This window comes from Rhipicephalus sanguineus, chromosome 10 (assembly GCF_013339695.2).
Source record: "Rhipicephalus sanguineus isolate Rsan-2018 chromosome 10, BIME_Rsan_1.4, whole genome shotgun sequence".
Taxonomy (NCBI): Eukaryota; Metazoa; Arthropoda; class Arachnida; order Ixodida; family Ixodidae; genus Rhipicephalus; species Rhipicephalus sanguineus.
This window is the reverse complement of record NC_051185.1, coordinates 44,299,852-44,323,170: the sequence shown is the minus strand read 5'-3', so window position 1 is coordinate 44,323,170 and position 23,319 is coordinate 44,299,852. Positions and strand designations below refer to the sequence as shown.

Genomic DNA, 23,319 nt, shown 5'->3' with positions numbered 1-23,319 from the left:
GCCGAGGCTGGGGCTGCGCAAGGCAGCGGCCCACCGCGGCGGAAGGGTTCCGGAGTTAGCACCTTCCGGATTTTTGTCACAGTCCCAGAGCATGTGATTTAATGTGGCGACCTCAGTGTGGCAGATCTTGCATATATTTGTCGGGTATGTACTCGGGTAGAGCCTGTTACACTGTGCGGGGTTGGGGTACGTGTGCGTCTGCAGTTGTCTGAGGGCCGCCGCCTGCGTCCTGTTCAGCTTGTCGCTGGGCTGAGGAAAGGTTCGGCGGGCCAGGCAGAAGGCCTTGGTAATTTCATTATAGCTGGTCAAGCGGTCTTTGGTGTTGCCCCATAGACGACGGTCGCCGGTGCGGTTTGTGAGCTCGCGCGCCTTGGCGTGTGCCGTCTCGTTTAGGTTGCGTTGAGTCTCTGATACCTCTCCCATGTGAGCCGGAAACCAGATGAGCCTGGTTTGACAATCTACCACTCGATGGAGTTGGCTATTGCGTAGGATTCGGGCCGCTCGTCGCGAGATCCATCCTTTGGCGAAGTTTCTGATTGCTTGTCTCGAGTCGCAGATGACCGTCGTGCACGTCGTATCCGTGAGTGCGAGCGCCACCGCCGCTTCCTCCGCTTCTTGTGCGTGCTCGCACGGTATACTTGCCGATATTCTCGTTTGGCCTTTCCAATCGACGACCGCGACCGCGAATCGTGAGCGTTCTGCGTATTCAGCGGCGTCAACGAACCGCGCCCCCATTTCGTCTCCGTAAGTGTGGAGGAGAACTCTGGCCCTGGCCACTCTTCTGCCGTGGTTGTGCTCCGGGTGAACGTTCCGTGGAATTGGGTCAACCCTTAGCGTTTGCCTGATCGTGTCTGGAACGGCGGCTTTCTGGCCTTGTTGTGTGTGGTAACGAATGCCGAGACTTTCCATGATCTGGCGTCCCGCTCTCGTGCTCGATAGTCTTTCTAGTTGTGAAGTGCGCTGCGCCTCGGCGATTTCGCTGAGTGTGTTGTGAAGGCCAAGTTGAAGCAACAGGTGAGTGCTGGTAGACTCGGGTAGCCCCAGAGCTATCTTGTACACCCTGCGGATGAGGACGTCGATCTTGGCTTCTTCTGCCTTGTACCAGTTGTGGAATGCCGCGACGTACGCAATGTGGCACATGACGAAAGAGTGTATAAGTCGTATGAGACCTTCTTCTCTCATTCCGCTTCTTCTGCTAGTAACCCTCTTGAGGAGTCTCATGGCGTTAGTCGTCTTGTGCTTTAACTTAGCAATCGTTTCGCCGTTGACGCCGTTGGCCTCAATTATCATGCCAAGGACCCTTATGCTCTTTACTATCGGGATGGTTGCTCCGGTGCTCGTGTGCAGCCTGATCTCTTCATATTCTTGCCTAATTGTCGCCGCCCTCCCACCGCCCCCGAGTGGTCTACCCCTTTGCGTGGGGCGGTAAAGTAGGAGTTCAGACTTTTTCGGGGAGCATCGTAGCCCTGTTCCCACGAGATGGTCCTCTATAGTGTCGATTGCTAGTTGTAGCGCCGTTTCGATGTGGCCGTCGCTGCCTTGGTGCACCCAGATGGTAATATCGTCAGCGTATATTGTGTGCCGGACGTCTTCCAGTTTTGCAGTTTTTCCGCGAGCCCGATCATGACCAGGTTAAAGAGCGTGGGGAGATGACCGATCCTTGCGGGGTGCCGGTGCTTCCCAACGTCTGCTCTGCTAGCTCGAGGTCTCCCGCCACTAGAACGGCCCGTCTGTCCGTCAAGAAATCTCTAACGTAGTTGTACGCGCGTAAACCGAGGTTTAGCCGTGATACCTGGTGTAATATCGCCGAGTGCGCGATCTTATCGAACGCGCTCTCGAGGTCGAGGCCAAGAATTGCTCTGGTCCCCCTCGTCTTGCCATCGAGCACGTGGTGTTTCAGCTGTATCATTGCGTCTTGTGTGGATAGCTGTGGGCGGAATCCTATGATCGACGGTGGATATGCCTCTTTCTGCTCTAGATGGGCTTGCCAGCGGTTAAGCAGAGCGTGCTCCATGGTCTTGCCGACACACGACGTTAGTGATATGGGGCGAAGGTTGTCGAGGCTCGGCGCTTTACCCGGTTTTGGGATAAGGATCATTCTCGCAGTTTTCCACTGTTGCGGGAGGCTACCGCGCTGCCAGCAGTCGTTGATGTATTCCGTCAACTGTTCCACGGATCGGTCGTCGAGATTCTTCAGGGCGCGATTTGACACCCGGTCGGGGCCCGGCGCCGATCTGCTGTTGAGATTGTGCAGTGCCGTCCTGATCTCTTCTACGCTAAAGTCCTTATCCAATTCCTCGTTCGCGTCACCCTCATACGGGCGGTGTTGCACGGACGAAGTGTGCGGCACGTACTTCGCCCGTAAACGGGCTGCCACCGCATTTTTACCATGCTTGTCGAGCTCCTTATGTAAGAGACGTGCAAGACAGTCCGTCTGGTGGGACTTAGTCTTCGTTTCGTCCAGCAGGTACTTGAGCAGGTTCCACGCTTTCCCGTTGTGTAGCTGCCCGTCCACTGCATTACATAACTCGTCCCATTGCTGGCGGGTGAGCGTGCGGCAGTGTTCCTCGATGTTGCGGTTGATCTCCGCTATTTTCTTTCTGAGTCTCCGATTGAATCTCTGTCCCTTCCATCTGGCCAGGATTGAATTCTTCGCCTCGATGAGATGCGCCAGGCGGCTGTCCATCCTGTCTGTTTCGACCTCAGTTTCGATTGTCTTGGTTGACGCTTTTGTGTCCGCGACCAGTGAGCGGGTCCATGCTTCGATGTCCGTGATCTTATCTTCTGTAGGCACTTGTTGCCCTCGTTTCTTTCTGAAATCTTCCCAGTCGGTCCAATCAAATTTGCGTTTACTGCCCTGCGCTTTGTCCGGCGTCGGGACATGGATTTCTATTATCATGTGGTCACTCCCCAGGTCGGCGGACGTGTTTTTCCACGTGATGGCTGCCACCCCGGCATTTCTGACGAACGTCAGGTCCGGAGTCGTGTCCCTAGTGGTGGAGTTGCCTATTCTCGTCGGGTGCGCTGGATCCGTAATTAACGTGAAGTCTAGTTCCTGCGCGTCTTGCCCGAGTTGTCTTCCCTTGGCCGTGCTGTATCCGTAACCCCACGCCGTGTCTGCCGCATTGAAATCACCTCCTGCAATAAGCGTCCGGGACCCGGCAATCTTGAGCGTCTTCTGAAGCAACGCCCGAAATCGTTGGCGCTGTTTCGACGGGCTGCTATAGACGTTCAGTAGGAATATGCTTTCTTTCCTCCGCTTAGTCGGCACTAATTCGATGAGAGCGTGTTCCATCTGGACGCCGCTTAGTTCGTGGTCAACGAATGTGAGACGCTTCCTTACGAGCGTGCATAGACCCCTTCCCTCGATTTTGCTGCTGTGCGCTTTGTAGCCTGTTAAAGTAACCGCGTTTGTAAGCGTTTCTTGGAGTAAAATTACGTCTGGTTTTCTTGTTGAATGCCTGATGTGTTGCTGTAGAACTGCCTTTTTGCCGGCGAAGCCGCGGCAATTCCACTGCCATATTACTATCCCTTGATTAGCGTTGGCCATGATGCGGGTTTAAGGTACCCGGCTGCCCTTGATGGGTGCTCGGTCCCGCATCGCTGCTCGCCGTTACGTTTCCGTGTTGCGTAAATACGGGGTGATTAATTGTCATCTGCATGTTTCCCTCGAGGTTAGTGGTCCTGTTTGCGAGCCCGAGGACTGTTGCGTGTAGTGTCTCAATGGTGCTTTGCATGGTGCGTAGCATTTTCTTGATGTCTATAATTTCCGCTTGTACCTGGCTCTCGGAGCCTCCCGCGTAGGCTTCTGGTTGCATCGCCCGCTTTTTCGGAGCCGGTGCGCCCGCGTCTGGAATGCTCGCCGGCACCGGGTGTTTTTCGTTAGGTTTGCTCTGTTCCGGCGCGGCGCGCTCGCGTCTGAGTTCTCGCACCTCTTGCATTAGCTTTTGGAGTAAATCGCGCATTACCGCGTTCTCTTTTCTGAGCTCCTCCACAATACCGGTATTGGTCGCTTGATTTTGCTCTGGAACTGTAGGTGCTTTACCGACCCCCTCCCGCGCAGTGCCCCGGACCTTGTCAGCCCAGCTCACCTTGTCTACGGGAGCCGGCGTCGTGGATCTGGATCTTGTCGGAGCGCGGCTGCGCCTTGTCCTGCTACGAGACCGGGACCGGCTACGGGATCGCGACTTGGATCTGGGTTTGGTCATCTCGGTGGGCGGGAGGTCTTGCTGCGTCAGTTGGTTATTTGCAGATTGATGCTCCCATCGTCGTCTGCGAATCACGTACGGAGTCTTGTACCTTGCTTTGCAGTCCTTGTCGGCGGTCATGTGGGCGCCGCCGCACAGGTCACACTTGGGCGAGCATTGGTGTTCTTGGTTGGGGTTGCGGAGACCGCAGCCACGGCAGATGCGGTTGGCAGGATTTGGGCAAACGTCCATACGGTGGCCGAGGCGGCCGCATTGGTAACAGATGTCGATTTGCTTGCGATATAAAGTGCAAGGGATGAGTGTTGCACCGTACCTGACGAGCTTGGGCACCTTGAGTCCGTCGAACGCGATGACTACCGTGGACGTATTGCCTATGCGTTTGGCGGCCAGTGCCAGTGGGTTTCTCGGGTTTACGATGTTCTCGTCCAGCGCTCGGGGTCCGTCCTCAATGGGAATGCCTCGAATCACTCCCTTTGTTGTATTATCGGGTGCAGTTTCGTACACATTCACTTCGTGCAGTCTCCCTTGGATGTAAATCTGCCGCATTCTGGCGTAGCGGTCCGCGTTCGCTCGTTTCGGAGTGCTGACGACGACGATGTTCTGGTGCAAGTTCGGACAGACCGTGTCTTCCGCGCTTTCTTCACCCGTCATACTGGCAGCCGCGAAGATGGCGGCGGTGACTGCCGGGGCGCCGACCTTGACGATGTCGAGGCCGCCCTGTGGTCGCACCACAATCTTGATATCCTCTTTCGGTAGTCTGGGCATGCGTCCCGCCTTGATAACCTTTCCTTTGACATTCTTAGGTTTGTTACCTTGCTTGCCTGAACCGAGCATGTCCGTTCTTGCGTCGATGTCGTGCGGCGAGTCCTGCGCGCGGTGCCGGGTTCTCGAACGCCGCGTTCCAGCGGTCTTCCATCCGGCGTCTTCGGTAAGTTCTTCGGCGGAAATATCTTCCCCCATCACTTGCACATTCATTCTTGAGTCACGTTCGTCGGCTTGTGCCGCTTCGTTGGAAAGTGTCCGCATACGTGGCACCGCGTCCATCGGCGGCACGCAGCTGTTGCGCCGGCTAGGCCTAGCGGTAGGCGTTCACGCCTAGACCGAGAGTGGCTGCGGCTGGGTCTCAGCACAGAGAGTTCAATAACTCCGCGAAAAATGATGGCCCACCTAAAAATCAGGTATCTGTCGATTCCTCTCGACTTCACAGGTCCGTTAGTGAAAGATTTCCGGTGAAGCACGGTTGAAATCGCTGCGAAATCATTTGTTGAAGCCGGAGCCGATGAAGCACGTCCGCTTACTTCGGCGATCGCAGCGCCCTCCCACTCACAATCACCCAAGAAATATATTTCGCGCTTAGGGCTCACTCGGACACAGACTTAACAATATTTTCCTCAACCGGACTCACTCGGACTTAAACGCACCAAAATATTATTCACTCGGACTGAGTCAGTCTCAGACTCACGGTTCGATATGAATGGGTGAGTCGAAGTGAGTCGACTCATGATGGAGTTTTGCCGAACTATGTTGGTGATACCGATAATATTATATTGATTGGACATGAGCTTATGATATGGTAATTTGATATCGTCACTCACTATATCCTTATTCATTTACCTGTCTCCTATTCGTTCCTTTGAAGAGGGTCAGGCCAGGCACACGCTTGGCTGAGCATCCTCTCCACTCCTTATCTTATCAAACGTTCCATGTAGCTGTGTCAAGTATGGCTAATACTCAGCAACGGGTTATCATCGATAAAACGGCGGGAGGAGAAGGGGGGGGGTTAGGGGCGCCTACGCCGCATATCGCAACACTTCATTGAAGTGGCCGAGAAAATGACAGGCCCTCGTCCTCGAGGGCCTCAAAATTGGATTCGGATGCGAACGCCGGGGATGTTATTATTCGCGCGTGCCGAACACTGCGAATAGATAAAAAACGCGTTATCAGAGACGTACTGCTGACGTGCGCTATAGCTGCACCCGAAAAGGTTTTATCAGCGCCGTATCAGTTGTATGGGCAAGCTCTTTTCTTTTGAACCGTGGGCCGGCACGCATTCGCTATATGACATCATTCTTTAGAATGAGGTAACGCGGACTTCTTTCTTTCCTTACCTCCTGAAATAGGAAGGCCATCCACTGTGTATAAAAAATTGCACTATCTCCGAACAATTCGGAGATTCAGTGCGCAGTGTTGCCGATGTGCAGTGTCAATCTGCATATCGCTGCGACTTCGGCAACGTAGGCCAAGCTGCATCAGTTGTGTCCATGCCTTCCTTGCTGTTCTGCTTCGCGTGTTCGTCGGCAAGCTGAAATCCCCCTACGCTCAGTCCGTACAACAAGTACTGGATGTTCTGTGTCCAGCAATTGCAAGCCTTCAGTAGGCACCATGAGACGACTCTCTAAAGCAGAACGTATATGCCTGAGATCCTGTGTCCAGTACCATGGAACGCAGCTGTGTTTATTTAAGCTCGCGTAGATTGTTTCTTTTTTGTATGCTCCCTTCTTTCTATCTCCCTTCTTTCTCTCCCTTAATCCCCTTCCCCCAGCGTAGGATAGCAAACCGGACGCGCGTCTGGTTAATCTTTCTGCCTTCTCCTCTCTATCTCTCACTTAAGGGGACCGTGAGGCGATGCGAAGCAGCGTTTCGGCATTTGGTAGTGCGTTTCATAGGGGGAGAGGGGGATTGGAGAGGAGGTGTGTGGAGAGAGTGTGCGCATGCGCAGTAAGAGTGGTCACGCCGCACACCACCACCACCACCACCGGATTGAACTCCGCCATAAGATGCTTCGCATCTAAAACGTCATCGCCAGGAACTCTTGTTCCAGCTGCCGCAGCTTAAATCTTAATTTCCTAAATATGGGCACTACCGTCACATACGGAACCTTTTTGTGGGGTACAGTGTTGGGTGTGATGGTGCATAGCTGAAGTGGTGCTCGTGTTTTCTTAGGTGCTTCGCAGAAACTCGGGCATTTAGGAACGCGGCTCAGCATACCCACACCTGACCACGTTAGATATAAACATGCGCAGTATTCACAGATTGAAACGGGACACTTTGGCTAAGCAGCGCACAAACTTTCGTTTTCACCGTCTTCAGTTCGGGTCATATCGGCGCAATTTCGACTCGAACACTTAGATGAGAGCCAGCGTTATCTTGAGAGACCGGACATGACGTGGTTATCTCGAACGATTGCGCATATCAGTCGTTGTACTAAAAAATATGATGTCGCGTTTGAATTTCTGAGTGCTGTACACAAATTATTTTCCTGCAAGCGCTGCCTATGATAGATAAATCGCAAATAGCCCGATTGGGCTCAGAAGAAGGAACTCTCGGGCTTGCTTTGGTACTAGGGGTATTTAGTTTGTCTGTATGCTTTTTAACGTTACCGCGTTACAGTAATACCGGACTGCGTTTACCGTGTTACCAGGACGCATGTTTTTGCAAAGTTTTAGTTAACCATACGTAAACGTTTACGTACGTACGTAAACGTAAACCCCTACGTTTGCGCAAGCCGCTAAATGATTATGATAACTCAATTTAAACTATATTTAACTTAGATAAGATTCAATCACCGCTGAGAAAAATCGTAATAGAGGCTTTTACGATTTTTAGATAGATAGATAGATAGATAGATAGATAGATAGATAGATAGATAGATAGATAGATAGATAGATAGATAGATAGATAGATAGATAGATAGATAGATAGATAGATAGATAGATAGATAGATAGATAGATAGATAGATAGATAGATAGATAGATAGATAGATAGATAGATAGATAGATAGATAGATAGATAGATAGATAGATAGATAGATAGATAGAGAATTAGGGAGGAAGAGACAAAGAAAGAAAGAAAGAAAGAAAGAAAGAAAGAAAGAAAGAAAGAAAGGCTCTGCAAAGAGTAGTCCACACCTGGCCTTCACTGAAGCACTCCAAGAGACCGGAACTGTCTTCATCCACTGCCTGAAGATTTTTCTCCGCATATTCTATTAAGCCCGCACGTTTGGTCAACCGCCACGGGCAAGAGCTCAATGATTAATCGCCTTGTCCAGAGCGGCCATTTCAGCGACTGTATGACGGCGTTGGCTCATATGGTGAGCCAGCTCTAATCGAGGCTTTAAAGCAGGTTCTGGACCCTGCAACGGAGTTCCCGTGATCCCGGCTGCGGACCCAGTTAAGCCCATGATCACTGCGTCTCCAATTTAGGGCTAAACCATGCGTCAAACCAACCTCTGAGCAGAGATGAAGACGCCTCACTTTAGCGCGACTCTAAATTCGAGGCTTTAGTCAGAAAAGTTTCGTAGCTTTAGGGCTAGTCGATGTTTTAGGTTAACTGAAATCCTTGTACTAACGGGACGTTTTTGTTTCCTTGTTCCCTTCATTGAAGGTACTTCGTTAAAAAGGACCTATATCAAAATAAAGACGCCTTAAACATACATGTTTCTTTACGTTATGGGCCATATATTCAGAACTTCAATGAACAACGGCGCTGTTGAGAACATATTACCAGCTTTCTTCTTCTACGACCACTATTATTCATTCAGTCAGCCTGCTTTGGAGTCGAGTCGAGTCGAGTCGAGTCGAGTCAGTCAGTCAGTCAGTCAGTGAGTCAGTCAGTCAGTCAGTCAGTCAGTCAGTCAGTCAGTCAGTCAGTCAGGTCAAGTCAAGTCGTCAAGTCAAGTCAGTCAGTGAACCAATCTATCCATCCATTCATCCATCCAGCCATCCATCCACCCATCCACCCACCCCTCCATCCATCCATCCATCCATCCATCCATCCATCCGTCCGTCCGTCCGTCCGTCCGTCTGTCCATCCATCCATCCATCCATCCATCCATCCACCCACCCACCCACCCCTCCATCCATCCATCCATCCATCCATCCATCCGTCCGTCCGTCCGTCCGTCCGTCTGTCCATCCATCCATCCATCCATCCATCCATCCATCCATCCATCCATCCATCCATCCGTCCATCCATCCGTCCGTCCGTCCATCTATCCATCCATCCATCCATCCGTCCGTCCATCCATCCATCCATCCATCCATCCATCCATCCATCCATCCATCCATCCATCCATCCATCCATCCATCCATCCGTCCGTCCGTCCGTCCGTCCATCCATCCATCCATCCGTCCATCCGTCCATCCATCCATCCATCCATCCGTCCGTCCGTCCGTCCGTCCGTCCATCCATCCGTCCGTCCATCCATCCATCCATTCATCCGTCCGTCCGTCCGTCCGTCCGTCCGTCCGTCCGTCCATCCATCCATCCATCCATCCATCCATCCATCCATCCATCCATCCATCCATCCATCCATCCATCCATCCATCAATGAATGAATCAATCAATCAATGGACGGCTATGTCGTCTCCAGTATCGGGCGGCTTTCCTTTAGCGCATGCTTCGCTTACGATCATCGACAAACTCACATAAATAGGAGAAAAGAATGAAGCTCCAGTTGCCGAACTCTCTGAAATCCGCTCCGCAGAGTAAAATGCACCGCTTTATTGTCGAAGGACTAGAAGAAAAGATTTTGCGGTCAATGTGCAGGCTTTTACGACACATTCGCGTATCCGTTCAGCGGCTTGCGACTGGTAAGAATTCTATACATTAAACCGCAGTGGCCGTTCAGAGAAGTTTGCTCAAAGAGCTCAATCTTTTGTGCGGAATTCTGAGTGAATGAAAAAAAAAAAAACGCTTGTATAGGCTTTGTAGTAAAAGCACTGCTGAAAGCTTTCCTCGTGGCATTTCAATCGTAACTCTCACATTCGCGGTTATATGCACGGCACGGGAGTTGAAAAGAAATACGCAAGCGGAGCCACGGATATTATAGAAAAGTTCTCGCAAGCACAATTCTCGAAGATTGGAAAAGGAGCAATCCGAAACCTCACACATAGCAAAACGCTGCAGCACAACGTCTTAGTGTGCTTTTTTTTTAAATAACCCACGTTTTACTAAAGAAGCGGAATAAATAAGCAAACCAAGTAAAAGGCATCGCAATCATGAGACTGCAGGGGTTTTCTTGGGAGTGTAGCAATAACCGGGCACACACACGGCGCATACCATGCACTACACGCAAACGTTCGAATCCATTGACCAAAAAGCCGAAGCTCTCTCTGCGCCATATTTTTTCATACGTGCACGAACAGTCACGTCTGTGCTACGAGCTAAAATTGCCCTTATCTCTGTGCAATAAGAAAAACCAGCGGCGTGCTTTTGTGAGGCTCTGTTTGTAGTGTACACATTCTCAGTCGCGTAATGCTTGGCATTGCTACAACTGCAAACGTTGCTGGAATCCAAAATGAGAGCCCGCATTGCAAAGTGGTACATTTTTTTCCATAGCGACGGATGTTCAGTTTGATACGCGCTGAAGCTTCCCAATGCGACTCTTGGAATTGCGAAAGTTGGAACTTGACAAATACTTCGCTCACACTTAAAGAACTATTTGCGTAAGTAAAGACACTGTATGTATATAATAGCTAACACTGTAACACTTCAGAGCGGAGATCGAGTTATTAATAATGATAGATTCGCTTCCCTTCGGCAACCTTACGCGGTAAGTAAACAGTACGACTGTGTACAGCAACCTTTCTCTGTATTTATGAAAAACAGCGTTACGATGCTGTATGCAGTATTTAAAAATGTCACAGTCCTCTTAATCTCTATATAACGGTGACAATTATCGAAATTTACTCCTTTAAAACGGAATCGCTTTTACTGAACGTCCACCATACCCGAAGCAATGCTGCAAGCAACGAGCATTATTATAGATGTTTGCCTTTTTCTTCTTTTTTAATGCTCACATTCACCATATCTAAGTGTTACGCTTCAAAACAACGTACGGAGCAATTATCGCCATGCGAAGGCTGACAGAGGCCGAAGTTCTGCTTTTAGATCGATAATCGGGCCTTGTTTATTGGCGATAAGAAAACCCAGAGATTACTTTTGCTACAGAGCTCCTGCTTTGTCAAAGCCTTCGTTTCGTTGCGTGCACAGAGACGTACGCCAAGCGAAAATGTCCGTAGAATATATAATATGAATATTACCTGCGGTTCTACTTGCCAAAATCACGATATGATTATCAGGCACGCCGTTGTAAAGAGCTCCGAAAATTTGAACGATTACGTGTTACTTAACGTGCACTGAAGTCGCACAGTAGATAGCCCTTTAGCAAATTGGCTCCATCGAAATGCGACCGCTGCGGCCGGGACCGAACCCCCGACTTTCGGGTCAGCAGCCGAGCACCGTAACCACTGTACTAGTGAGGCGTACGAAAGTCTATAGAAACCTATTAAAAAAAAAGCCGGTAGATCCCACGCATTGTGGGAATCAATGTAATGCGAAGCAGCCAGCAAAGAGCTGCATACATCGTCTTGTATGTCATTCAGGAAAATGCGTGTCATGGTTTTCTTGTTAACTCCTATTATTTATGTTCGTCACACAATAACGTCGCGCAATACCAACTTCGGGTTAGATCAAGCTAGCGAAACGGCCGCCAGCGCACCATGACCGGGGCACGTAAGTCATGCTGTACATGACATGTGTGTCATGACTTTCATGTTAACTCGTGTTATTTATGTTCGTCACACAGTCACGTCACAAGATACCAATTTCGGTGTATAAAAAGCTAGCTAAACTGCCGCCAGCGCACCATGAGCGTGGCACGTAAGTCATGCTGTACATGACATGCGTGTCATGATTTTCATGTTAACTCGTGTTTTTACGTTCGCTACACAGTCACGTCGCAAGATACCCATTTTGGTGTATATAAAGCTAGCGAAACGGCCGCCAGCGCACCATGAGCGTGGCACGCAAGTCATGCTGTACATGACATGCATGTCATGATTTTCATGTTATCTCGTGTTATTTATGTTCGCTACACAGTCACGTCGCGCAATACCAATTACGGGGTAGATCAAGCTAGCGAAACGGCCGCCAGCGCCCCATGAGCGTGGCACGTAAGTCATGCTGTACATGACATGCATGTCATGATTTTCATGTTATCTCGTGTTATTTATGTTCGCTACACAGTCACGTCGCAAGATACCAATTTTGGTGTATATAAAGCTAGCGAAACTGCCGCCAGCGCCCCATGAGCGTGGCACGCAAGTCATGCTGTACCTGACATGCGTGTCATGATTTTCATGTTAATTCGTGTTTTTATGTTCGTCACACAGTCACGTCGCGCAATACCAATTACGGGGTAGATCAAGCTAGCGAACGGCCGCCAGCGCCCCATGAGCGTGGCACGTAAGTCATGCTGTACATGACATCCATATCATGATTTTCATGTTATCTCGTGTTATTTATGTTCGTTACACAGTCACGTCGCAAGATACCAATTTTGGTGCATATAAAGCTAGCAAAACGGCCGCCAGCGCACCATGAGCGTGGCACGCAAGTCATGCTGTACATGACATGCGTGTCATGATTTTCATGTTAACTCGTGTTTTTATGTTCGTCACACAGTCACGTCGCGCAATACCATTTACGGGGTAGATCAAGCTAGCGAAACGGCCGCCAGCGCCTCATGAGCGTGGCACGTAAGTCATGCTGTACATGACATGCATGTCATGATTTTCATGTTATCTCGTGTTATTTATGTTCGTCACACAGTCACGTCGCGCAATACCAATTACGGGGTAGATCAAGCTAGCGAAACTGCCGCCAGCGCCCCATGAACGTGACACGTAAGTCATGCTGTACATGACATGCATGTCATGATTTTCATGTTATCTCGTGTTATTTATGTTCGTTACACAGTCACGTCGCAAGATACCAATTTTGGTGTATATAAATCTAGCGAAACGGCCGCCAGCGCACCATGAGCGTGGCACGCAAGTCATGCTGTACATGACATGCGTGTCATGATTTTCATGTTAACTCGTGTGTTATTTATGTTCGTCACAGAGTCACGTCGCAAGATACCAATTTTGGTGCATATAAAGCTAGCGAAACGGCCGCCAGCGCACCATGAGCGGGGCACGTAAGTCACGCTGTACATGACATGCATGTCATGATTTTCGTGTTAACTCGTGTCATTTATGTTCGTCACACAGTCACGTCGCAAGATACCAATTTTGGTGTATATCAAGCTAGCGAAAGAGCCGCCAGCGCACCATGAGCGTAGCATGTAAATCATGCTGTACATGACATGCGTGTCATGATTTTCATGTTATGACTTGTCATTTGTGTTCGTCATACACTCATGTTACGCCATACCAATTTTAGTGTACATTCGATTAACCTAGCGACCAGGAGAGCACAAAGTCGTAGGCGGCTAGATAGATAGATAGATAGATAGATAGATAGATAGATAGATAGATAGATAGATAGATAGATAGATAGATAGATAGATAGATAGATAGATAGATAGATAGATAGATAGATAGATAGATAGATAGATAGATAGATGGATGGATGGATGGATGGATGGATGGATGGATGGATGGATGGATGGATGGATGGATGGATGGATGGACGGATGGACGGACGGACGGACGGATGGACGGACGGACGGATGGACGGACGGATAGATAGATAGATAGATAGATAGATAGATAGATAGATAGATAGATAGATAGATAGATAGATAGATAGATAGATAGATAGATAGATAGATAGATAGATAGATAGATAGATAGATAGATACGCTCAAAGTCGCAGAAGTTCGCTAAGAAATGCTTCGCATTTAAAAACAGTGTACCTTTTTTACTTCTGTTTACCTTCCGTAAGGGTCTTTTGTTTCCTTCTCTGTCCTCTATTTTATTGTTTTCGCGAGCCGTGTTTGCTGGGGAGCCACAACCTTCAAGTCAGTACGGTGACCTCGGTTTGTAAGGCTCTAAATCCGTAGGCTAAGAACCAAAGCTCTTGGATCACGAAATGCCCAAAGTACAGGTGGTGTTTTCAGAGCAACCACCGGATCAGTATAACGTCAATCCGCTCAACCGCAGACGACCCTATAAAGCTCCCCGGTGTTGCGACAGCGGTGACTGCGGCATAGGGTATTTAAGGCAGTCTGCGACGTTAAGCTTGCAGGCCGTGTTTACGTTCTCTTAACCACGCTTATCTTGGCCAAAGCACCGTGTATACAATAACGGCAATTTCTGTCCTGCTGTCAGGAGTCTCGTAAGCCTATCACGTCGGAAAGCGATGGACTTCGCCTGTACGGTAAAGAACGTTGTATCCCTGTTCGCCAGAAACTGTAACGTTTACTAGCGCGAAACAGTGAAACGCATAAAACATTAAGGCAGCTTCGGAAAGGTTGTACCAAGCCTGCAGAAAGTTCCTCTCTTTGCAGCCTTCTCTGTCGCGCGGAGCTGCACGCCGTTCCTGTTTACGTGTCGGCGCCACTAGGGTTTCGCTGAAACTCTTTGGCCGGCATTGCGACGACACGTGACTTGGGCCTTCCGAAAGAACGAAGCTTAGGCAAATAGGCAAATCCATGTACTACTTATGATACCCATGCTGACTGAAGCGTCATGCGTTGCAGCTCCCATATACGCTAGCGCCAGACTTCCCCCTAGTGCATTATTATGAAACTTTATGCGCCTTAGTACAGTTGCTGTTTGGACAGAGGCTGGCAGCACAATTCGCCGAATACTGCTAATTGATGTTCCATGTTTGCGCGTTCCTCCTGTTTGGTAAGTAAGGTTAGCGCGCTCTGTATACCTTTCTTAAACACGTAAAGTGCATCAAAAAGCCCTTAAGCTTATGCTGGTTACGCAGCTAATGTACAGGAATGCGGAGAAGATTCTATGTAATGGCACAATGGTGTGACTTTGAAATCGGGATGTAAACATTCACGCGGTGTGTTACCAGGAGCACAGGTGGGACACGCCGATGGAAAACACGTAATTCCACTTTCCGTTTCAATGGAACCGAGCCGTTCTCTCATCACTGTCATAATATCATCATCCGGGTTCTCCCATCCTCACTGTCACATCTCTCCTCTTGACCATCACTTCCCTTTTTCATCCCCTTCTTATACTATATTAGAGAAAAGTATGCTATGCTATGCTAGCGTGCCTGGATAGCCGAGTGTTTAGCACGCTCGCCTTCGGATCGTGGGGATGCGGGTTCGAATCTCGCCTCGCCAAGAATTTCTCTCTTGCTTTCTCTCTCCGTACTCGTTCCCTCACTCATGATAGTTACTGCACCGCACACCGTACAAAGTGGCGCACGTGTTCTGGGAGCGATGCCGAAGAAGAAGGCGATGAAGAAGAGGACGAAGAGAACACGTGCCGGTTCACGATGATGATAATGTTTATCTACGACACACGGCAAACTTCGACCACAACAGCTCTGCTGTAAAACAACACCTTGGCTAGCGTTAGCTGGGACACCTTGTAGATACGAGCTTCGTGTCCCCTGCAACGCGAGCATTTTGTTGCGCGTAGCATTTCTTTGCTCAACGCTTTGCGTGCGATTCGAGTGAACCAAAACTTTGCATCGCTATTTCTGCGTGCCGATTTGTGCGCTATGCTAGGTCCGCAAATTTCTTGGGCTTTCATAGAGAAGATTTCTCTCCGGACTACACAGTCACGTATTACATTGTGACACCGTGAGAGTATGGCAGTATTATGATAGTATGACAATTTAACACTCCTAGCTTCACGGGCACGTGTATACCCCATAATTAAAGTGGACGGGAGGATGGCCGCCGCCGTAGCTCAGTGGTAAAGCATAGGACGTGTTATTCGAAGGTCGCGGGTTTGGTCCCTGCCGGTGGCAAGGAATGTTTTCGTCCACTTTGCTTTCTTCGCGATTACATCACAATTACTACAAATACCATCCCCTATACTTTCCTTGTCTGTTAATTTTGATTAATATTGGGAAAGCAAGATAATATAATTTCAACGAAGCCAGCGTTGTGGTTACGATGGTGAATAGCCTACATTATGAGACATTATCTGACATGGCAACCCTAGGACACTCCTCATTAGTAAGCAACTATCAGGCAACATTAGCAATCATGTAGCCATATTTAGAAAGTATTAGTGAATAGCTAGCCGCCATTATCCACTGCTTAGTCAACGTTAGCCTATAGTGACCAACGCTTGGGCGTGGCAGGGGGCAGACTCTTTTTATTTGTTCGTGTCTTTGTCACCTTTTCTGCCCTCGCACAGTTGTAGAGTGGCGAGTCCGACAGCTTGTCTGGTTGTTTTCACTACCATTCGTCAGTTGCTCTCTCTATGCTACATTCTCTCGTGTGCATAAATTTCTTTACATTTCATGCTCGCAGTAAGGTTGAAGTCCGTGTCAGTTGGTCCATAACGCTGAAAGAATGAAGCAGTCGAAAGGACGAATGACAAAGGAGAGCAGCGGCACACACAGCGACTGGACTATCAACTAGTTGATTGTCCAGTCGTTATCAACTAGTTGATATTCTGATTGGACTACCAAATAGTTGATAACGACTGATATCGATTGATTGATAGTCCAGTCGTTATCAGCTAGGTGATAAAAGAGTTGATAACGACTGATATTGACTGATTGATGGTTTAGTCGCTACCCCTATAAACTAGTTGATAGTTCAGTTGTTTTGTGTGACACCCTTCTCCTTTGTCCTTAGTCCTTTTGTCTGGTTAAATTTTTTCAGGATTTCCTGATCATATATTTTGCTTTAACTCAGATTTCTTCCGGTGTCTTCCTCGCATCGCCGCAGGTCTTGAGTTTCCGGCAATGTGTAGCAGGAACGGGAGGACAAAGCGATAGTGCAGCGACGGTGACGTCAATCTAAAAACAAAACAAGACATGGACGACCTGGACCCTCCACCCTTGAACGAGACAGGCGGTGTCGGCCTCTCTGTACACGGCAACGTGTCGCCCTGCGTCAATGAACTGTGCGTATCCGAGGCCGAGTACCTGGACCTTCTGGAAGAGTACATCTTCCCTTCGTCGTACGAGTGGGGTCTCATCGGTCTTCACGTAGCCGTCTTCGTGGTGGGACTGGTGGGCAACTGCCTGGTGTGCGTCGCCGTCTACCGGAACCAGACCATGCGCACGGTGACCAACTACTTCATCGTCAACCTGGCCGTGGCTGATTTCCTCGTAATTTTGGTCTGCCTACCGCCTACGGTGCTCTGGGACGTGACGGAGACGTGGTTCTTCGGGGCCGCGCTGTGCAAGATTGTCTTGTACCTTCAGGTATGGCGATTTTCTTAGTGTTTCTATTGCTTTATGAATATTGTCACGAGTAAAAGATGGCACCACCGCAATAGAAGACAACGAAGCGTGGAAAGCGAGCAACAATCACCGTTCCTATAAGGAAAACGAGGTTGGAGCAACTGCTATTGTGACTCCTAGGGTGGGTGTACAGAGTGGCTCTCGGCCTACCGAGGCGCCTGGGCCGAGCTCTTTCACAAACAATGGGGCTCTCCCAGTCAACATATTGATTGAGCCCACAGGTTTTGCGAATTACCACGATGCAGCTTGGAGGCCACACTGCTCAGCTCCGACCCAGACGAGCAGGTCTGGACCGCGGGGTGGGCAGAGGCAGCCGCCAAAGAGCAAGAGCTAGTTGGCGAGGATTCATTGTGGTCGTAGCTCGACAAACGTACACAGAAGAGAAGAGAACCGCACAGGACAGGCGCTAAACTTCAACTGGTTTTTTTTTATTCGCAGAAGTCACATGCTTGAAGAAGAAGAAGAACAACAAAACTTTATTTTGAGGGAATGGGTAGAAAAGGGGGTACTCAGGAGCCTGTTGGTTGGGGCCCCAAGTCCAGGGCCCCACTGGCTTGCGCCGCTCGCCTAACTTGACTCAGAAGCGCTAATTGCACCTCTGGGTCCGAGCTGGCAAGTTGTGCCTCCCACTGCTCCGAACGTCCTACAATGTTGCTGCCTAAAAATGAGTTTAAATTCGCTGGCTTTCGGTCACACTCCCACGAGATATGGTATAAAGTTGGCAAACCGCCGCACCACGGACAAGTGTTACGGTACAACGTGGGATGTATTTTACTGAGCCGCGATAAATTTGAAAAGACTCCCGTCTGCACCTTGCGGAGATCCGTAGCGTCTTCCCCTTCAAGCGATTTATGGGGGGCACTATATTTTTGCCGTGTGCTCCGCTGGTAAGCGAGAATGTCTTTTGGGGCCATTAAATGGGGCTCGATTGCGGGGGGCTGATGCTCCGCTCGGTTCGTCAAATCTCGAGCTAAAGCGTCCGCTCTCTCATTCCCTTCTAGGCCAGCATGTGCGGGGCACCAGATTAGCCGGTGTCTCTTGGTTAAGTTAGGTCCAATCAGTTTAATTATGTTTGCGGGTAAGCGTCCGTTCATATAAAGTCGGCACGCCTCTTGGGAGTCTGAGATGATGATTGATTGTTCTTCCTCTCTATGTTCTTGCTCTCTAATGGCCAAGGCTACGGCAAAGGACTCCGCCTTGACAATTGAGGAAGTGCATAGAGAGGCACTCGTGACCGTCTTAAAATCCCAGTCAACTGCTGTGGCTACGCATTTCGCCCAGTTGTATCTGGCCGCGTCAACGTATATGACGTTTGTCTTTGCTGTTAATTGTTTCTTAAGCCACTTGACTCGTTCTTCCCTCCTTCTTGTGTTTTCCTCTCTCGTCATATTTTTCGGTAAAGGCGCGACCGAGATCATGCGACGGATGATTTCTGGCACGCCTATCAGTTGCTCGTCTAAGTGTTGGGGGTATGGTGGTATACCTAGCCGTGTCAGGATCTCTCTGCCAGACCGTGTTTTGCTTAGACGGTTTCTTTGGGAGATGAGAACTGCCGCCTTTAGCTCGGCGTACGTATTGTGTACGCCGAGCTCAAGTAATTTACTGGTTGGCGTATTTACAGGTAGTCCCAAGGCCGCTTTATAAGCACTTCGGATTATGGAGTCGACCTGCCCTTCTTCGCTCTTGTTTAGCGTGTGGAAAGGCAGGCCGTATGTAATCCTGCTCATCACTAGCGCCTGCACCAGTCGTAACGTGTCTTTTTCCTTCATGCCTTGCCGGTGAAATGTGATCCCGCGACTGGGGTACACCTTATACGCGGACGACATTACTCTTTGGTCCACGCGAGGATCTTTGGCAGCGAAAGAGGAAACTCTTCAGGAAGCCGCCAAAGCTGTAGAAAAATTTGCCAGTGCCAGTGGACTTCACTGCGCCCCGGAGAAATCAGAAATCATCCGAATACACGGCAAACGATATAAAAGCAATGGGAACGTAGAAATTCAAGTGGAAGGGAATAACATTCGGGAGGTTAACATAGCGCGAATCCTGGGATTCTGGATTCAAATCAATGGTAGAGCAAGCCACACCATCACTACATTGAAAACCACAACAAAACAGATTGCAAGCACATGCTTGAAAACTGACACACAATGCAAACACGTCAATCACCCAGCATGATGACACAGGAAACTACAACATATTCTACTAATTACCTGATTAGAGGTGCAGAACACGCGCTAACAGGGTGATGAGCCTTTTTGCGATCACTCTTGATGCACCCCGCGCATGCCTACCCCTTTTCCAACAACTGTAATTCATTTTCTAATAGTGCCACGGGAGTCTCGCTGATACAAGAATCTCCACGTTTCTTGATCTGATATGTTTACACCACCTCGCGTGTCCTCTGGTTTGATGATGAAAGATCACTGAAGTTTCGCCAAAGACCAGTGGCAGCCGCAACTCCTGCCGTGCATTGCCAAATGGGAATAAGGTGCGCCTTTCAGTCGGCTGTGATGCTCCTGTAATCTTATATTCAGGCACCTCCAAGCTTGGCCTACGTATACCTTTCCACAACTGGTGGGCAAGCGGTATACCACACCATACTCACAAGGCACAAATTTCCTGTTGTGCTTCACATTACATGCGGCTCGCTCGGAAGGATGGTTGCGGCCGTTTCTTGAAACTGCAGCAGAAATTGTTCGTAGTTTTCGACTCTACGTGAAAACCAAGTCAACCTTGTTACTACTGGAAACTTTTTCTTCAGGCGGTCACACAGCGCATGAACTTAAGCAATGGCTGCCACTTGCTTCGTCTTGACCTTGTCAATACCTTCCCCGCATGACAGCGAAATTACTGAATTGGGATAGCCAGCTTCTTTCAGTCGTTTGATTTGGGACATGGTACTCTCTTTCTTGCAAGAAGTGAGTGCAGGATTTGAATAGAGCAGACCAAAAACACGAGCTTCTGGCCGACAAACCAACGTCGCCTCCCGCAATTGAAGAAACGCTTTTTCATTGGCTGCAATAAAAGTTTTGACCTCCTCTTTTATGATATCTGAATACAGACCTTGTTTTTCCTTGTCACACCATGGTCTTGTGTATTGTTCTTTCCGTTTGCGACAGTGTATAGTTCCAAAAAAGTATACTGATAATTCTTACGCTTTTTTCTATACCTATATTTTTCTTTTTCTGGTTTAGCCTTTACTTGTGTTTCAGTAAGTTTTTTTTACCGTGGCAAATCATGATCTGCGCGTTGCAGACCACGCTGCTAGAGGCCACGTTTTTCAGAGGTCAGGATTCTGGGTAAGAGCAGAGACAAAACTAGAGTCTTATCACATTCACATTGGTGGTCAAAACTATGTTAGTCAATCGTCTATTTTGCTATATGACGCCGAAATGGGATTGATATGCTTGTAGTGAAATAAGTGACCTGTCATCTGCTCCATGCTGCCCCTGGTTTCACGAGTGTGTGCGTGAGATGCAGATGCAAGAACCTTCATGCCGAATAAAACACTTAGTGCGGCGCCGTGTCCCTTTCTACTACTGTCTGCCTCCTAGTCTTTACGAGTTTTGCGCTACAATTCATATTATTCAGCGGCGAAATCAACTACGCGGGAGCATAGGTGTAGTAAAAAAGTTGTCTGGGAGCAACTTTTCAATCTACAAAGTCCGAAGCGGCATATTTGGAATGGTAGATTAAAAAAAAATTATGGAACCTTTTCTTTCCAAAAATGGTCTTCAAGTGCGATGTGCTTAATATCATTGTATATTTATAAACAATGTGAGCAGTAAGGACATTCCATGAACACTTGATTAGCCATTGAGTGACCAACAGTTTGCAGATTGTTCGATCTGCATGCATCTCTATAACAAGAACATCGTACGCCTCATACTCAATTGTCCAACATGGTCACACACGACTTCAGGGGTCAGCACATTTTCTCGCGGTAGTATAAAACCGAGGTTGAGGTGGGGGACACCGTAATAGCCAAGCTAGTGTGACTCCTATTTTTCTTGTCAATAATGTTTTGCCAAGGTGGCAGAGAGATTCTCTCTTGCCCAACATACTGGTGTCGTTGAAACTGCAGTGCCACACAAGGAACAATATAATCGACTCCGGACGTCAAGGTAATTCAACGCGTGCCTCTCACGTAGAGGATGCTTATGTTATCCAAGAGGTCTTGTCCGCGGTTAGGTTAGCGAGCGCGCAGCATGCTTTCGCCTTCAAGTCTTACAGAGTGTAACGGGCTGTCGATTTTTTTTTTAATTTACTTACGCGCAGTGCGTGTCGGTGTCCGTATCGGTGCTGACGCTCACCTTCATCTCTCTGGACCGGTGGCGCGCCATCTGCCGGCCGCTCCGCTCTCAAGGATCCACTGGACCACGCGTTGCCATAGGCTGCATTTGGATTGTGTCGTGTCTGGTGATGTTGCCGGAGCTTGTGGTGCTGGACACTCGCCGCGGTCCAGTCGCAGGTGAGTGGGCACTGCGTCGCGTTGGTGAGGCTTAACAATGTGCTCCAGCAGTTTCAAACGATGTTTAAGTTGCTGGGTTGGGCTAAAAGAGAGCGAGCTTGATGGGCTAAAAGAGAGCAAGCTTGATGTGATAAAAATGAGCAACAACCAAGTTACCCGTAATGCACATTCGTATAGTGAGAGTGGTAAAGTGCTGGTTAATAAAATGTAGAAAAGTCATTGTATTTGTTCAGATTTAGAACTTGAGGGGGCGGGCCACGCAATGTGTACTGTGGACGGTTGTTCGTCTAATAAATTTACACGACAGGCGCCAAGTAAGGCAAATGCTGTGATGAACTGGCGATCTATAGCTGGAGTGATGAAAATTGAAAACTTGCAGGCTTACAACAGCGCCTGCTGCGGAAGCGAGGCATAACTTACTTCGAATTTGGTGTGAAAAGCCTTCGCCATGAATTCAACAAGACGGCGATGATAATGATAAAGTGATAATGATAGTGACCAATTATGTGAGGAATTACAATAACTTACTAATCTGTCATTCTTTCTTTTTTATTTTAATATGATTTGCTCATTTCTTTTTTTATTATATTGCATGCTTGATTCGCTATCATTACCTCTGAATACTTGTTATTGTTTCACGATGAATTCGCCTTGTTTTTGTTTCGTTGCGGCAGTTTGTATATCGTTTTTGTATTCATTGTTTTCTATATTACTTTTGTGTTCAGTTTTATTGTATTCACTTAGTTTCAATGATTTCTTGATGCCTGCATCATGTAGATTTTCACTAGCATTTTTTTCTGCTTATACTAACTATTGTATAATCATAGATTTATATACCAGGCGTTTTTTTCTTGCTTTGATTTTTTCATTCACTTTTTGCTTTCATTCGTCAATCTTGCGTTCTGCCTAGCTTTTCAATAAATTTTTAATCAATGCATTCTTTTTTTCTCATGCTGCATTTGACACTTAACATACGCGTGTATCAGTATTAGGAGGTCCCCCGTCAGTTCTCACAACTATGTGACCTCAGAATGTAATACATATCACTAATGATGTTACATTGTAAAGAAACTGAATAAATTAATAGCTCTTCTGTAAGGCGGTTTACCCCTTTGCTTGCCAAATTTAGCAAATCTCTCACAGTGGACGTTAAAGAAGGACTGTCGTAAGAGATATCCGAGTAATCAGAAAGAACCTGCACAGGCTAAGATTAAGTCAGGTTACAGTCAAAATTACCAGGCTAAAGCTGATTTGCCTGTGACAGGGTGACAGTCTATCGCAATAGGGAAGTCGGTGCACTCTGTTCCACTCGAGCAGCATTCTTTTGTGCAAGATAGCATACCCCGTTCTTCCAGATAGTGTTTCGAAGTTAATAAGAAAGACGATTTTATATGCCATCAATGAGAAAGCACGGTCCAGAGTCGAAGGAGGTGAAGAGAAGTGATATGGGAAAA

The 23,319-nt window shown here is 48.3% G+C and overlaps 2 protein-coding genes across 2 annotated transcripts in view; one reads left to right on the top strand and one right to left on the bottom strand.

The window, feature by feature from the left end:
* LOC119371778 (orexin receptor type 2) overlaps nucleotides 1-23,319 on the top strand; it is a 107,186-nt gene that overhangs the window by 77,256 nt on the left and 6,611 nt on the right. Inside the window, exons 2-3 of the mRNA XM_037642238.1 lie at nucleotides 16,874-17,355; nucleotides 21,673-21,865. Coding sequence (XP_037498166.1) covers nucleotides 16,963-17,355; nucleotides 21,673-21,865 — 586 coding nt within the window. The 5' untranslated portion in view covers nucleotides 16,874-16,962. The remainder of the gene's footprint in view (nucleotides 1-16,873; nucleotides 17,356-21,672; nucleotides 21,866-23,319) is intronic.
* Nucleotides 3,537-5,183, bottom strand: LOC125760238 (uncharacterized). The gene has a single exon (XM_049420063.1). It carries the CDS (start codon nucleotides 5,181-5,183, stop codon nucleotides 3,537-3,539), a length of 1,647 nt encoding a protein of 548 aa, XP_049276020.1.

Bases quoted from the DNA above. Each gene is read 5' to 3' on its own strand.
- LOC125760238 (XM_049420063.1), bottom strand. From the start codon at position 5,183: ATGAATGTGCAAGTGATGGGGGAAGATATTTCCGCCGAAGAACTTACC.